The sequence below is a fragment of the Protomyctophum bolini genome (assembly GCF_963924005.1).
Source record: "Protomyctophum bolini genome assembly, chromosome: 6".
Lineage (NCBI taxonomy): Eukaryota > Metazoa > Chordata > Actinopteri > Myctophiformes > Myctophidae > Protomyctophum > Protomyctophum bolini.
The window spans coordinates 26,458,204-26,474,951 of NC_137867.1; the positions used below are offsets into that span (position 1 = coordinate 26,458,204).

Consider the following 16,748-nt stretch of genomic DNA (forward strand, 5'->3'; position numbering starts at 1 on the left):
AGAGAGAGAGAGAGAGAGAGAGAGCGAGAGAGCTATTAATGCAACAGAATATTAATAGACTATTTTATAATTAAACTTGTTATTGATGTAAGATGCAAATGGCACTGTCAGACTCAATATCATGAATGGGCTAAGTCCAGCTTCTCAACATCCTTGGTCATGATCAGAACAAACATACTGACAAAATCTGTCACAAATTTAAATTGGCTTTCATTTTGGGATTGAATACCATGGGCTATATCTTGCGCCCAGTGGCAGCCTTATGTTTCAATCGTTTCAATTGAAACGGGCCTCGAGCCTCCAGGGGCCTCCCCTGTTGTAAAAAAAAAATAGTAGTAGTAGTAGTAGTAGTAGTAGTAGAAGTAATATTGCATTGCATCGCAGCCTTCCAATCAGCCTTGTCAATTATTCAGCCTCATCCTGCATGTACGTCCACTTTACCTAGTTGGTAGCAGCTAATAATCACTGCAGGTACTCGACCTGTCATGTCACATTGACCTGTGTTGTTTGGTTGTAATTGTTCCCACTTCCCAGTGTGTGCACTGTGCACTCACTGCACTAGCAGCGCTGAGAGTTGTGATTGCATCATTGTATAACCTATGCAGCCTTCCAGTTATACCTTAAAGTAAAAAATTGTTTAATCAAGCTGCTTTTGTGTATTTTTCTACTTGGCTGTGTATGCTGTTCATGCTTTGAAGTCCGATAATACATTTTTGTTTTTTAATAATTATTAATTATTAAAATGATGACGTCATGAACAGGGCCTCCTGATCCTTAAGGCCGCCCCTGCTTGCGCCACCCCTTAACCCTTATCCCTAAACTTATTTGCCATTTTTTACTATTTAAAAAAACCTTTTAAACTAGTTCAAATAGCTGATCTACAAGCTCACAACGTGTAGATGTAGATTGGCTAAAATTGAACTATTTAAAAATGATATTCAAAATAGTAAAAAATGGCAAATAAGTTTAGGGATAAAGGATAAGGGTGGCGCAAGATGGAGCCCAATGTACACACACACACACACACACACACACACACACACACACACACACACACACACACACACACACACACACACACACACACACACACACACACACACACACACACACACACACACACACACACACCTGAGGATTGCAGTGTACCTAAATCTATGTTAATTTAAACAAAACAAAATAAATTGGTTAGGATTGGGTAAAGTTTACTGGAAAAATGCTTTAAAAACATTCTTTTCACAGGTTATCACCAGGTTATCACCATGAAAAACAGTGTGTTTCTATTTGTTAAAATGTCCACCTTGGATTAAATTGCTATAACATTTATATTCTAAGGAAAAACGTTCCGGTTAGGCTTATACTAACCAATCTATCTTCTCTTTTCCTAGTATCAAAATCAACTATACAATACTACCAATTTCTGCAAAGTTTTACAAACAACAATGTCTTTGAAGATTAAATCTACCCAAAGCCTTAGCAAAGCTACTCCTACAGTAAGTCACTGTAAGTAAAATGACCGAAAACAGTGCATCAAAAACAGAGTTGAGTAGGTGAGGTGAGACTTCGAACAAATAACCCATTCTATGACCTAATATAATCACAGCTCAATGGGATGGAGCAATCAAAACATTAATCACTCATAAAACTAAACAGAGCTCCCGTCCCAAACGAGTGCTTGGTAATCTCTTCAGACAGTGCACAATGCTTAGGACCAATTTACAACAGATGGTAATATATTCTTCCTTCAACATCTGAAACACAGTTTAAATTTGATATGAATGGGAGAAATGAAGCGATCAAGAACGATGTCTTGATTTTTTTAAATTACTGTATGTCCCACCTGAAATGGAAATGACCGCTTCATTGAACCAGCATGACATGCAGGTTGAATCAAATTCTTGCTGAAGAGACTTTCACATCTGAACTCTATGAGTAATCATGTCATGCCCGCAGGTGAAATCTATGAGTAAGCATGTCATGCCCGCAGGCCGCATTTGCTCTTATTTGTGAGAGATTACCAAAAAATATGGTCCATAGAAAGACATCACTTCCTCCACTGCCCCTCCACTGAAAAACATTTCATCATAAACATTTCATAAGAATTCATTACGATTTAGGCTGGGTTCGGTAGAACTTTATAGGCTACTGTAAATGTCTGGAACTGAAATGTATCAGGCTTTCTGTTTTGAAGGGAATCCAATTCACAATTACATCTGTCACAGTGGCAGAATGACAGATTGTTCCGTTACAACAAATGTGGATTCTGTGATTAGATTTGTGTGTTGTGGTATACATGTTCTCTTTTTGTCCCTCTTCTCTTAATGAGCAGCAGAGAAAGCCAGGTGACTCAGATCACCATTTGGAAGCATTTCTACAACATTTTAAGTAGGTTATTTGTGTTCTGTTAAGCTGTGCTAATACACTGTGGCCCTTATTATTGACTGCTTCCAAAACATTTTTTTCTCTTTAACTTCAGAACTTCAGACCAGAGCAGTAAGTCAGTAGTCTTTAAAAGAGGTCTGTATTGCGGACAAGTATATTACAAGTATATTTTTCTAATATATTACACATCATGTATGTTGTCATTGGGGAAAAAAGGGCAATGTCAGAGTTCAAGTAACAGTACCAAACAATGTCACACTATTGCTATTTGCTACAGAATATTAATTTGGACAGCAGGGAGCTTTTAGCATCTAAATGAATGCACACTATGCATTTAGTTTTCTCATCCAAGATTGTGCAAAGATATCAACGCAAGATTACATCCTGGAAACAATGAGAGATCCTGCACAATGACAAAGACAAGATAGTTTGACCATAGACATAATAGGCATATATAAAAGGGAGCTCCGACGTAGTTCACCCGGCGGCCATCTTGCTTCGGTGCTACAGTACAGTATGTTTATATGAACCGTTATCAATGTGGCTATGATTAGGATGCTTATCCGCTTAATGTTATTTTTTATATGAACGTCATATAAAAGCATATACATATCTTTGTGTAAGTGTGCGGAGGTCTCTGATGTTTATAACAAACCAAACCGTTTGAAAATCGATTGAAAATGGAACTTATGGGTATTTAAAATGTACAGTACATGCCCCATAGACACAATGTTATTCTGCACCAAAGTAAGATGGCCGCCATGTTGCTCTCCATTGGCCAGCAGCGCAGGTGAGCCATCTAGCCTTTCCTATGAGTTTGACTACTATGTACTCAGAGCTGTGAGGGCCATCATATTCATCCTCACTGCAATAAATATACAAATTCTTTGGGCCACAAAGCACAATACATTAACAGAAACAACATTACACAACACAAACAATAGAAAGGATGGCACAATGGCGTTTTGGAAAGCCAATAGATGCAGTATTTAAGACATTCACTATGTTAAGGTATCATAATTGATAATAGCATACATCTTAATAAACTTCTTATAAAGTAAAATGATAGGCTACATTTAAATATGAAAATGGGCCAAATAATTATATATGTGTGTTAATAACAATCCTACTTGTGTTCTTTTCCCCAGTGATAGGATTCACTCCAAAACAATAAACAAAAATATATGGGAGGTGCTCAACCAAATTCTGTCTCCAAACAGGCTTTTGTTATTAGAATTGACTCTGATTTAATAATGCTAAATGAGTTGTCATTGACTAGTTGAACATGCTTAAATGCTTTGTCCCATCTCTTCACATGAATCCCCTGATTGTCATCTACAGTAACATATGTTTGTAAACATTTGGGAGCAGGTTTCCAAATGACAACGGAGAAATGTAAAGGGTAAAAAAGAAAACCTTAAACTTGGATGATGCCAACATATGTTTCAGGGTTCCAGGAGTAACAGCATAGAGATTTCAAATTACTCAAGATTTCCGACAAAAATATGACAACCCCGAACAGATTTGACAGAAAACCATGAGCTTCTACTGTGACTTTGAGTTTGTCTGTGTCCCATTTTGGATAGAACAATGATATGCTATATAAACCTTTGCATATTTACAGATTTACCCAGATTTCCTCACAAATCAACCCATATAATGCAGAGGTCGGATAGATAACAATGAACTGTGATCCTCTCACTTCTACGCCATACATATTTTGACATTGTTCATATCTTTCATGGGATACCTCATTTTAAAATTAAACCCTTCGTGAACAATGTGTTCTCATACAGTAGGCCTACATGCATTAAGTATATTAGGCATCTAATAACAATGTGTTCTTAATAACCTGGTCAAATTAATGTTAAAAAGGAATAAATCCCGTAAGCTGATTCCTAAGAGTGGCAATGAATAGTAATAAAAGGTTAGTAAGATACCAAGGGCTTTGGACTGACAGGGGTCCTCAAAGATGTCATGATAGATGTTGTTCTTCAATAATTATTACATTTCTTGTGTGATATGATATGTTGCCAAAAATTAAATAGCTCCTCTTTCCTTTTGATTTAGCATTTAACACACTAATGCAAAGAACATATGTCACAAATGAATAGCCCACGCAACAGCAATGTAAGAACAAACAATAGTGTAGATATACCGTACAGTACAAACATACACCTAATCATCGCCTTATTCCAGTACACTTAAGCCCTACATACTTTGTTGTATGATGAATAGCAAAATAGGGGAGCAACACATTTAACATAATGTATCATTTTGACAATTTAAAAACATGTTCACCGTATAATGACATGCCCAAATAGGGACAGCAGGTTGAAAATGGTTAACTAGTGCACTAATATATATGTTACATGATTAAAGTTATATGCTGTAAAAGAGACATTGCTGCTGGATAAAGGCAATCTAGACTTAGACTAGACTACTTGACTCCTGGGATTCCATCTGCAACTTCAAAACAGTGTGCAAGGATGCATGTAAGCTACGTCGACGCACACTTATAAAGTACACAAGCTCACACTCTCTGGGGACTCACTCACAGAAAAAGGGGAAACACCTGGGAGCCAATACTTGCTGGTGCTGGTTCACCAGGTTGTGTGCACAATGGAAAAGATTCTACTGTATAGTCACCTGCTAAGAAACATGCATGTGTACAATGGTTTGTAGATAGTACACTCTTTGTATAAGCTACAGTTGACTATGATAATTTACTGTAAAAAAAAAAAAGAGTGTTTATTCACACATTTATGTCCCTGACTCCCTAGCATCCTACTACCATGGCTCTATGGGATATCTCCTGTTATATGAAGGCTTTTTAGTTCAGAACTACAGTACACTGTATTATGAGCAGTGATGGAATCCATACTATCACACACACAGGATAGAGGGATAGAAATAACCTGAGTTAATCCAACAGTCCACAATATGAAATACTAGCATGATTAGTTGGGGGGAGCATTTTATATAGATATAGCTTGAATCAAAAATAATACGACTACTACTTAAATATATATTCTGTGTATGTAGATAAAGAAAGCTGGAAGTTATTAATGCACCAGACATAACTTATTACTGCAGTACGCACTCAATTGACTGTCCCACAGTCCCACACCTGTCAAGAAAAACTCCTCATGCCTTCGACAAGTAGACCACGAGGGGGGCAGATAAACAAAGCAGATTGCAGGTCTCTGCCCCCATAAAGAGATGAAGAGAATTCCTCCACTTCTCAGTCACTCTTCATTCTCCTCGCTCAGCTCAGAGATCTACAGTATGCAACTCTAGTGGGTGACCCTGACCCCAGACACAATTAGGCTACAGAATTACAAGAATCTGTGTTGCACCTGTGGACAGCAATGGATTGGGGAGGCTAAAGTCCTCAAAACGCCTGATAGTAGCTCAAACCGCCACTGTGTCCTTCCACCCTGCACGGGGCTTGAGAGGAGCTGGTAGAAAAGAAAAGCAAAAACACCACACCAGGACTCTAAAGCTGCGACTCCTAATACAGCACGCTCTACAGAGCCTCTAGAGGGGGTGGGGCGTCCCAACCAATGCCCTGTCACCATAGGCTCAGCCATAGGATAACCAGCCAATAGGCTAACTGAGAATGATGCCGTCACAAGAGGTCGTCGTAGTCGAACATTTTGGAGTGCTGGCGGCTTTTCCACAGACGGAACAGACGGAAGTCAAAGTACATCTCGATCATCTCCTTGCCTACGAGAGTAGGAGGAAAGAAAGGACAATAAGCGCCAAAAGGTGCTCATCTATTCACCATATAGATGGATGGATAAGAAATAAAGATAGGATGGGATGGGACGAGATGATCGGAGATGATGGATCATCATGAGATAGGATCAGATCGGAAAGGGATGGAATGATAGACAAAATGAGACGCAAGGGAATGTCGAGGTTAGATGAGATGAGTTGGGCCTACTGTATATACTGTACCACTAAATTACAACTGTTTGATCAGTGTTCCTAGACACTACACTATCATTAGCAAGCATTAGTGGGGGTACAAAGTGAGAGAGAGAGAGAGAGATAGAAGTGATCCAACAGAGGGGATAAACATTCAGAGGCAATAAGATTTTAATTGGAAAATAATTAACATGGCATCAATACATGTCAAGCAGGTGACTGATGAGGGGTACATGCAGGGGTTCTCATGTGTGTTTGCATAAATACCCTCGTGTACTGTCTATGTGTCAAGCTAGCTATCGTTGATTAATGCCAGCCATTAACATTACATCGTAGAAAATCAATGCTTATACTACAGCGCGTGCGGCGTGCGCGCGCACAGGCACATTGAAACATGACTACATGGGTAGCTCCTTGGGTGTGTGTGATGCCCTCACCTTGTGCAGAAAGCTCCAGCGGGGACTTGAACTCCACTGAGTGGGGTCTCATCAACTTCTTAAGATTCTGGGTCAACTGCAGGGAGGGTGGAGGAAGGAAGGGGGCGAGAGAGAGCACATCCCCTTTCAAAATAACATCACTTTACACAAACACAACTTATTATTTATTTATACAAGAGCTTTATAGAGCAAAGGGCACAGCTGAATATAAATGGAAAGGTTAATGTGTCATTTAAAAGTATGAGCAGTTGTGTATGCGGCATGTGGGTGGCACTCCATTTGTCACGCCAAATTGACAGTGGGCTAATTGGATAGAATCAGGATAGAACATTTGCCTTTAATTTCAACATTTCACTGCAGCTCAATAGTAGGCTAACACTGCAGCTCATCCAAACAGAGTGACCTGTCTAAATCGGCGTCGAAATTAAAGTGAGTGCACCGGAAACAAGATTGTATTGCAACAACCAGCCTATAGATAGATGTAGTGTATATAGTGTGAGTGGTTGGTGACAATAGTCACAGTGGATATGACGCGTGATCATCTTCAAAAAAATGCTCTGGCTCGCTCCCTCAGGCTATTAATAGTGTGGGATGACTCAAGCTCTCCTGCCTACCCAGCTGCGCTTACAGGGGGAGCTGTACAGGTACAGTAGTGCACTGGGGACTGTGAAATTCTGTTCATCTGTTTTCCCCATCATCTTCATCTGTTCATCTGTTTTCCCCATCATCTTCATCTGTTCATCTATTTTTCCAGTGACTAGAACCTCCAACCTCCCGGCCAGCAGGATAAATCACTGAGATGACCATGTCGGAGCAAATAATGACATCCTAAAGCAATGTTTGTCAAACAGTGGGTCAGGGCTCAGGGGCAAAAGTGGGTCACTGGAGATACTTTGAGAGGATTGGAGACAAGAACAACCTTCAAAGAGGAATATTGCGTTACATTAAATCATATCTGGCCATAGTGGTCCTGATGAGAAACCAGGCAAGAACCGGTGCCACTGAAATGCGCGACATAAGCAAAGAAGAAGAGACACATCCGCCCGACCCGGAAGTGATATCTCTCCATATCTGTAGTCTAGCCTCACTCTAGGCTGTGTACCAACGCATGGACGATTAACTTCCTTAGCACAAGCTCAGATTAATGTTTTATAAGGTCTCAAACATGGTACTTCATCACATTTTGAGCAGAAAAACCATTAATAACCCTGTGCACGTGTACCACGGATTATCATGTAGGCTGTTTCTATAATGGGAGACCTGTGGAGGCTAGCAACAGAAGCGAAAAGAAAGTACCAAAAATATTGTTTTATATTTAATTAAATCTTGTGTTTCTTGTGGATGGCCCAGATGGTAATAATAGCTTTCCTCGAGATATGTTGTGGATGGCTTGGATTGTGTTTATAGTAGTTGTCTGTGCTGAGCAGAGGTGCGGATTTATGCTTGTGCCCATGGGTGCTAAACTTGGGTGCTAAACCCAAACCGTGCCCCCTCGCCAAATGCACATTTCAGCAGATCAAGGGGGTGCTCAGCATTTCTCTCAAGTGCTCGGGCTCCCAAGCACCCTTAGTAACAGGGTCTATGATGGTAAGCAATGTAAAGAGTTGGTAGAACTGTAGTAAATGTGAGTAAAGCTCAAACAAAAGGCAAATGTACAGTATTTGTTGAAATCTGGGAACCCATCTGCAAAAGTGTGCCCACTATTCAAGCTGGCACCATTTTTACAGATTACCGAGTTCTGTATGCATTTTCTCCAACACACTTTGAATTTCTCTGGCATCGAACTAATGTTGGACTTGACTTGTTGTAAGGACTGAGAGGCTGAAGAAAACATTGCCAGTGTGGTACATTATGTTATTACAGCCGTGTGTGCTGTGTGGTATTGAGCTCTACTTGAATGGCTAATATTACAGTGTGCAAAGCTTGAGTGAGTGAATTCAGTGGTATGGTATATGCAGTTGCTTACTATGAGTATGAATAGCATGAATATTTTAGTTGTTTTTGTGTGTGTGTGTGTGTGTGTGTGTGTGTGTGTGTGTGTGTGTGTGTGTGTGTGTGTGTGTGTGTGCGTGCGTGCGTGCGTGCGTGTGTGTGCGTGCGTGCGTGTCAGTCTCTGTGGGGGTGGAGCGGTCATGGCAGTGGTGATGGTACCGCCAGTGAGGGGTAAGTGAGTGCATATGATGTGAACGCATGACTGCCAATCTACAAAGTGTGGGTGTTGGGAGGCCAATTACTATATTGGCTACTACAACATGCAACAGAAGCTGCACACAATTAATGTTCTAAATGCTGCAAAATCACTCTTGTACTCATAAAGATTAGCTCTCTAGCAATCATTTAAAGACCTAGTGAAATAAAAAATACGTTTTTCACACTTTTAGACCATATCTGTGGTATCTGAGGCATACATTTTGTGTATTTTATATCAAAAGTCCATACAAATCCAAATTAAATTGAACGAAAACGTGATGCGTGATGACGTGACGAGTCCTGCATGAATAAAAATTAAGCTTGATTTCATTCACCTGTTTTATTCCCATCACTGCGCGTCCTCTTAACACAGCTGATGTTGATTACAGAACAGAACTACTCATTTTTTTATTTCATTCAAGATGACATCCAGACAGGGTATTACTCATTTTAAACTTAATCAACACACTAAAATATGTATCTGAAAACATTATAGTTTAGAAATAATCCACAAGTTTGTGTGATGTAGCAGAGCTACATACCCTGGGATGTGACGTTCTGAAAAACCCAGCTTTCGGTTTCAGAGTGAAACTTCAAAATAAAATGCCCGTATTTTTGTAGTAATAGTCCATTACAGTTACTAATTTACCCTTCACTCCCTCAAAGGTTTAGTAATACAAGTACACGCACGCACAAGTGAGAAAGAAAGAGAGAGAGAGAGAGAGAGAGAGAGAGAGAGAGAGAGAATGTTTCAGTGTGTATACAGTACATGTCAATATGGTTGTAAGAGCACGTGTTTGCATTGCAGAGCTGTCTGTCTGTCTGTCTGTCTGTCTGTCTGTCTGTCTGTCTGTCTGTCTGTCTGTCTGTCTGTCTGTGTGTGTGTGTGTGTGTGTGTGTGTGTAACAAAATGTACCTGAGAGTTTGCCCATTTGCACACATGAATGAATGTGCCTGCACAGCTAATGTGTGACAGACAGACAGACAGACAGACAGACAGACAGACAGACAGACAGACAGACAGACAGACAGACAGACAGACAGACAGACAGACAGACATTGACTATCCATACCTTCTCTCCATTAGCACTCCCCAACACATAGCAACCCATGATGTGAATGAGGTTGGGCTCTGGGTTGAGCTTGCTCATCAGTCGACTAAGCCTTTTCCAGAACCTGATCATACAGCAGAAAGAGAGGGAGAGAGACAGAAGAAAGACACATGAAGGGGTGCGGGTTGGTACAGAGAGAGAGAGAGAGAGTGAGGAAATGACCAGACCATTTCCGTATGTCGACAAAAGTAAAAATGTTCATACTGTAGTAGACATTTTGTTCTGCTGACCTCATTTAGATTGCGACTGTCTTGGTTAGTCAAACCATCTACATTGTTTTCAAAAGTAGATTACTGTACTTTGTGGTGTCATTCCATCTACTTTGACACTGCCAGGAAGTAGTTAGCATTATTAGTTAGTTAGTTAGTTAATTAATTAATTAATAAAAATCACACACCCGTGTGATGTGAGGGCCGCTGTTATCATCGTACATCATCATACATCATCTCATTCCGGCCAATCACACTACAATACACACACACACACACACACACACACACACACACACACGCACACACACACACACACACACACACACACACACACACACACACACACACACACACACACCAAAAGCTGGACATAGGAGGGGATATCGCCCCTCAATAATTAATACCGGTAATTAGTTGATTATTGTTAGTTAGGAAGGAATTGGAGGGAGACAATATTATTGACAATTGTAATGGTTCATGTGGACACATGTCAGCCTTATTTAATAGTTTGGTTTGGTTTTAAGAGTAAAAAGCAGGTTATTATTTAAGGCAACCTGCAGGGGCTTATGTTACAGGCCTGGATGAGTGCAGAGAAACTCTTTATTCATTTAGGATATAGAAGTGAACAAATCTTACTGAATCATGTCTTCTTCCTTTTCAACCTTGGCAAATGTGGCGACTTTGTTCTTCAGTAGGTACAGATGCCCTGGACCTCCCTGGGGAAGCATTTCCTTATTATTATTATTATTATACAATGATTTGCTGTGCCATTATTAACATTTTCAACAAAATCCTGCACACATTTATAATTTAAAGTTAGAGTTTTCGCTGTGCTACTGTATGAACAAGCAATGGAATGCTTGCTCATAGGCCTACATAATTTCAACTTTGGCATGATTGAAATTATTTCAGTAATAATTACATTACATAGTCACATTACCCTGTAATTGACCCATATGTGATGGAGAGAGGCAGATTAATTTTAGATAATAATAGCAATAGAATAATTCAAGTTTTACATTCATCAATTTGAACAACATGTACCTAACTCTCACACCCACCTGACAAAAAATGAGCATGTTCCAGATCCTACAGCCTTTTCGGTATGCAGTCAGCTTCTTCTCAATCTCCTCTAAGAGGCATGAAAATAAAACACAAAAAATGGAGGGAGGGAGAGAGAGAGATAAAGGCGTGAGAAGTTCCCCAACCGTCCACATCATAATGAAGGAGAAAGCTGAGTCCTCTGGGGACAGAGGTGAGATCGCACACGCACACGCACGCGCACACGCACACGCACACACACACACACACACACACACACACACACACACACACACACACACACACACACACACACACACACACACACACACACACACACACACACACACACACACACACACACATTTCGATTTATTTATTTGAATCCACAAATTACAATTCATTTTACAAGGAAACAAATATAACGGGGTTGACAGTTCATGTTCACTTAAGGATACACATGGCACCTCCTTCTCCACACAGACAAACTGCCTATAACAGACGAGACAGAACAGTATTTGGCAAGTTGTTTGGCTTTGCTTTTTGTCATGCCAGCTATTCTTAGGCCACTCATGGTCAGTTTATGCACATGGCCCAGGCTTCCGAATATCAGTATGGCAAATCTACAGCGATACCCCAAGTTTGTTATGCTTCCAAGTAATGGTTGATACTAATATTTATCTTGGAATGCCTGGTCCATGTACAAATCAAAGACACAGCCCACCTCCAGAATCAGGACCTCCTTGTGTCTGGTGTCAACAAAGACAACATCAGGTGTATTCGGGATGTTAGCAAAGACATCGCATGCACAGCTAAACCAATCTGGTAACACTCTTGAGTCTTTATACATTGCTGCACTAGATGGCACATGCTTTCGAACTGCATCAGACACTAGGTCAACAATCCGGTCGTGGCGAGCAATATATACGTTTTTGTATGCACTACATCCATTTGTTATGTGTGCAATGGATTCTAGGTGTTGTTCAGAATCATGATGGTTTATACAGAGTGGAGTGTGGGTGTCGGGATACCAGATTGACAGATTGTACATGGTTGGTAATACTTGTAGTCTTGCTTTGATGGTAAATTTTAAAACATCCTCCCCAATAGCAGCATTTTTGTACATCGAATGTGAAACAGAGTGATCAGCTGAATCAACACAGGCCAACTTTCCCTGCAGTCGAAGGCCACGCCAATGTTCTTTGGCTTCAGTCTGTTTCGTGCTAAGCAGAACCCTTCTTGCCGTTTCTTCCTGTAGTCTAGTGTCCCCTCCCTGGTGGGTGAGGGTAGCCTTCACTACCACGCTGGAGTCTGTAATTAATCCATCTGAGATGGGCACATTTTCGTTGTTTTTTGCCCATTTTAGCTGGACTCCTGTCCGATGGCAAAGGTCGTTGAGATCTGGTCAATCAGACCAGACCCCGAAGCCCTTGGCTTGTGAGTCCAGTTTCCCAGAGTCTTTCCTCCTAAAGCCTAGGAAGTTATTCTGGACTGCAGCAGCCAGGGGTACCTTCCTCCTGCGCAGGTCTAGTAGGAGTGATGCCCTGGCCATTTCTCTGACGGTGCCATCATCATTATTGAGCATGTGCAGTAGGTGGCTCAGCCGTGTTGCTGCATAAGTCCACTCTACATTTGGGACCCCCAGCCCCCCTTCGCCATATGAAAGGAAGAGTATGTCTCGTGTGGAGTGTGAGTTTAGGCCAACCCATTTTCTGGCCAGCTGGACAGTTCTATTTGTCATGTCTCTCAGTGCATGTTGTGGGATGCATGTGTACATTGGCAAATAGGTGTTGTATCTTCGCCAGGGCCACTTCTCTCACAGCCTCGAGCTTCATGACTATAGGGAGGGGGGACAGATCGATCAGGTCGAGTCGACAGTGAAACTCTCTAGTGAGCTCCTCGACTTGCTCCCCCCACTCACCAGCGATGTTGAACTTATGGCCCAGGTATGGGTACGTCTCATTACGGGCCTGATTACGGACAACCCTGATGGGTTGTCCCATAATTAGGAAGGAGGGAGGCTTGTCTTTCTTGGCCTTGTACCAACGGTTGCCGCCGCTGCGGCGTTCGTGGAGCATGGCACATTTTGTGTGTTTCACCTCCAGCCCGGACCAGTGGAGGAATTCATCGGTGCGTGCCAGCATGTTGGTGATGACGTCCTCCTCCCTTGATGACACCTGCACGTCGTCAGCATATCCCTGGACGGGGTTTGGGGACCGGACGTGTGGCGGAGCGCACTGATGGATCCATTTCATCCATTGGCTAAGGGGTAGAATGAAATGTACAGCACTCCATGGACAGCCTGTTTTTATCCCCACCTTGAGGGAAATTGGGTCTGTGAGCTGCTTCCCACAGATGACCTGGAGAAACGAGTCTTGGTACACATTGGAAATAATATTCACAAAAGGCTGAGGTAGATGTATTTCCTCCAATGCATTCAGCATCACCAGCATTCATGCATTCCCTGTCTATTGATATAGGCTTTCTGATGTGGGGAGAGTGTTCCTGTGTCTACCAGCCAGGGTAGGATGCGGGCAAGCAGGCACTTCATAAAGACTTTGTATATGTTGGGGAGACAGGAGATGTCACGCCAGGTGGACGGGTCATCTGGATTATTGTCTTTTTTTGGTGTCCTGTAAATGAGGGCACCTTTCCAGGAGTCAGGCACTCTCTCATTAATTAGGCAGGTATTAAAAATATCTGTAAGGTTTTGTGTTGACATAGGTCTAGTAGCTCTCAGAGTCTCATATGTTACTCCATCAGAGCCACTGGCTTTGTTGTTAGGAAGGGAAATGAGAACTGTATCTACCTCCTCTGCTGTGAACCTGCTGGTATCTGGGAGATAACCTGGTTCTATATTTTCAATGACGTCATGCCATGGGGGCGTGGCCAGGGGCATAGCGGTGGGTGCGTCTTGATATTTAGCCTTATAATAATCATGTACAGTGTCTGTATTACTAACAGCGGGCGGTGGTTCAGGGAAACAGCTGTTGTTCATGATAATATCAATTGCTTTTGACTTACGATGTTGCCAAAGGTATGCCAGTTTGTTTCTGGAAACTTTTTTCTGCTGCCGTTGTGTTTGAGTCCCAGTGGCACGGAGCGCAGGTTGTATCCTTTCACGGATAAAACATAGTTGCGCCTCAATCCAGATTATGATCGCGTCAGCCGTAATATCCACTGGGTAGTCGTCACATAGGGGGAACTTCTTCAGAATTCTAGCGGCATATTTTAAGAGCGGGTATCCGTATGGGCGTCCATTTCGCTGCATTGTGGAGAATATTCCATTCTCGAAGAAAACGCCGACTAGGACAGAGATCAGCCTGCTCCATTTCTCAGCCCCGCCCGGGGTGACGGCGAAGTTAGTTCTTTCTTGCAGCAGTTTGGTGTCCAGTGTCCCTCGGTACGCTCTTTCATGCTGCTGAAAGGTGGTCCATTCACGGTCCGATAGTGGTCGTACATACTGCTCGAAGTCAACGGTGGTATCACCGACAGGTTGTGGTGGACTGGGGTCGTAGACATTCGAGCGTTGTTTGTAGACGCGGCCACTGTTCAGAGCTTGTTTAAAGGCTGATTTTAGCGTGGCGATAAGGCACATCTGCACCAAAAGTGTCCAAAACATGTCAGAACCCTACTGCATTAGCGGTGGCAGTTACAACGGGTGTGTGCGTGGTTATATGTTTAAGACAGTAAGCTGGCTCATCTCACTGCTCTCTGCATGCAGCCGGCGTGCACACACACACACACACACACACACACACACACACACACACACACACACACACACACACACACACACACACACACACACACACACACACACACACACACACACACACACACACACACACACACACACACACACACACACACACACACACTTATTGTCCCAAGCATTGACAAGCTTCCTCTTATTCTGTTGTTTTCACTTTGGATTTTGAATTCTTCAACAAAATATGTACATACAATACTACACTAACACATGCACATACAGTACATGTATATCATACTCACCAAGGATGTCATCAAATGTGGCATGTTCGTGGTCCTGTAAGAACAAAATAAACAGAGAAATCTGTAAATGTAACTTAATTGTAATGTGTACACAGTACACTATAGGTCAGGATCTAGTATTAAATAGCTACTGAGAGCATTGTAAATAAAAAGGCATAGATTTATCACACATCATCATCATTAGTGTTCATATACAAACACTGATTAAATCAACTTATGTTCCTGGCTTAATTATATTTATTTAAAAAGATTTCTGACATCCATGGTTTTGTTTGTTTCTAATATATTCACACATACTTGACTTAAAAAGTATGTGTGATGTGTCTTTATAGCTAGTACTTTCATAACCGCTTCGAGGGATGCATTGGACGTGTGTACTATTACGTAGCTTCTCGTTGACTCTCGTTTTCGTTGACTTCTCGTTGACTTAGCTGTTAGCGCGGCTAAGTCGAAAGAATGCCTCGTCTCTCCTAATCCAGGGCGCTCTCTGTTCCGGTGGCCAAGAGCAATAAGCCCCAAACGCTCAATGACTTCAGACCTGTTGCTCTAACTTCCTTGATCATGAAACAATTTGAAAAACGAATCAAGTCCGAACTCGTGGCAAAAACTGAGCGTCTACTTGACCCCCTCCAGTCTGCGTATAGGGCTGGAAGGGATGTTCAAGATGCACTTGCCACCTTACTTAAGCTCCTGCACAAACACCTTGAAGGTAGTAAAACCCATGCCAGGCTGCTCTTTATTGATTTTTCCTCAGCATTTAATACCATACAGCCCCATGTCTTGGTTGATAAACTGGTTAACTCCTTTGGTGTAGATCCTTGTCTGGCGGGCTGGATTCTTGACTTCTTAACTAACAGATCTCAACGTGTAAGGGTTAACGAGATACTGTCTAACTTCCTGACATCTTCTACTGGCTCGCCCAAGGGTTGTGTTTTATCTGCCTTTCTTTACATTCTTTATACCAACGATTGTGTTAGTCATTTCCACAACAGATTCATCATTAAGTACGCTGACGACTCGGTCATCGTCAGCCTGCTTGATAATGATGAGAACTGTCACGGGCAAGTGGTAGACGACTTTCTACCCTGGTTCTTGCAGCTTAATGTCTCTAAAACAAAAGAGCTATGCATAGATTTTAGACGTTCCCCACAATCCCCCCAGAAGAGTGTTGTCAATGGACAGACTGTAGATATTGTACCCAGTTACAAATATCTAGGCACAATTATTGATGACAAGCTGACAAGGAAATTGGTCAGCGTTCATAATATGAACGCTTTTTGGATATAAATTAAAATGATAGCAATGTAAGCTAGCAAAGTAAAGCAAACTATTTCTCCGTTTTTCCCCCGGGTTGTTTCTGGGGGTTGGGTTTCAGAATAAAAGCGTCCATGTCTTTCCGGCACCCCAGAGCTCCTATTTTGAAGGAA

The 16,748-nt window shown here is 41.8% G+C and overlaps 1 protein-coding gene across 1 annotated transcript in view; it reads right to left on the reverse strand.

Annotated features, from left to right (window-relative positions):
* Positions 1-4,092: 4,092 nt before the first annotated feature.
* Positions 4,093-16,748, reverse strand: part of nsmfb (NMDA receptor synaptonuclear signaling and neuronal migration factor b) — a 44,978-nt gene continuing 32,322 nt past the window's right edge. Inside the window, exons 11-16 of the mRNA XM_080765336.1 lie at positions 15,322-15,355; positions 11,328-11,398; positions 10,903-10,982; positions 10,016-10,118; positions 6,753-6,828; positions 4,093-6,111 (exon numbers count right to left, since the gene is read on the reverse strand). Of these exons, the coding sequence (XP_080621462.1) occupies positions 6,014-6,111; positions 6,753-6,828; positions 10,016-10,118; positions 10,903-10,982; positions 11,328-11,398; positions 15,322-15,355 (462 nt within the window). The 3' untranslated portion in view covers positions 4,093-6,013. The remainder of the gene's footprint in view (positions 6,112-6,752; positions 6,829-10,015; positions 10,119-10,902; positions 10,983-11,327; positions 11,399-15,321; positions 15,356-16,748) is intronic.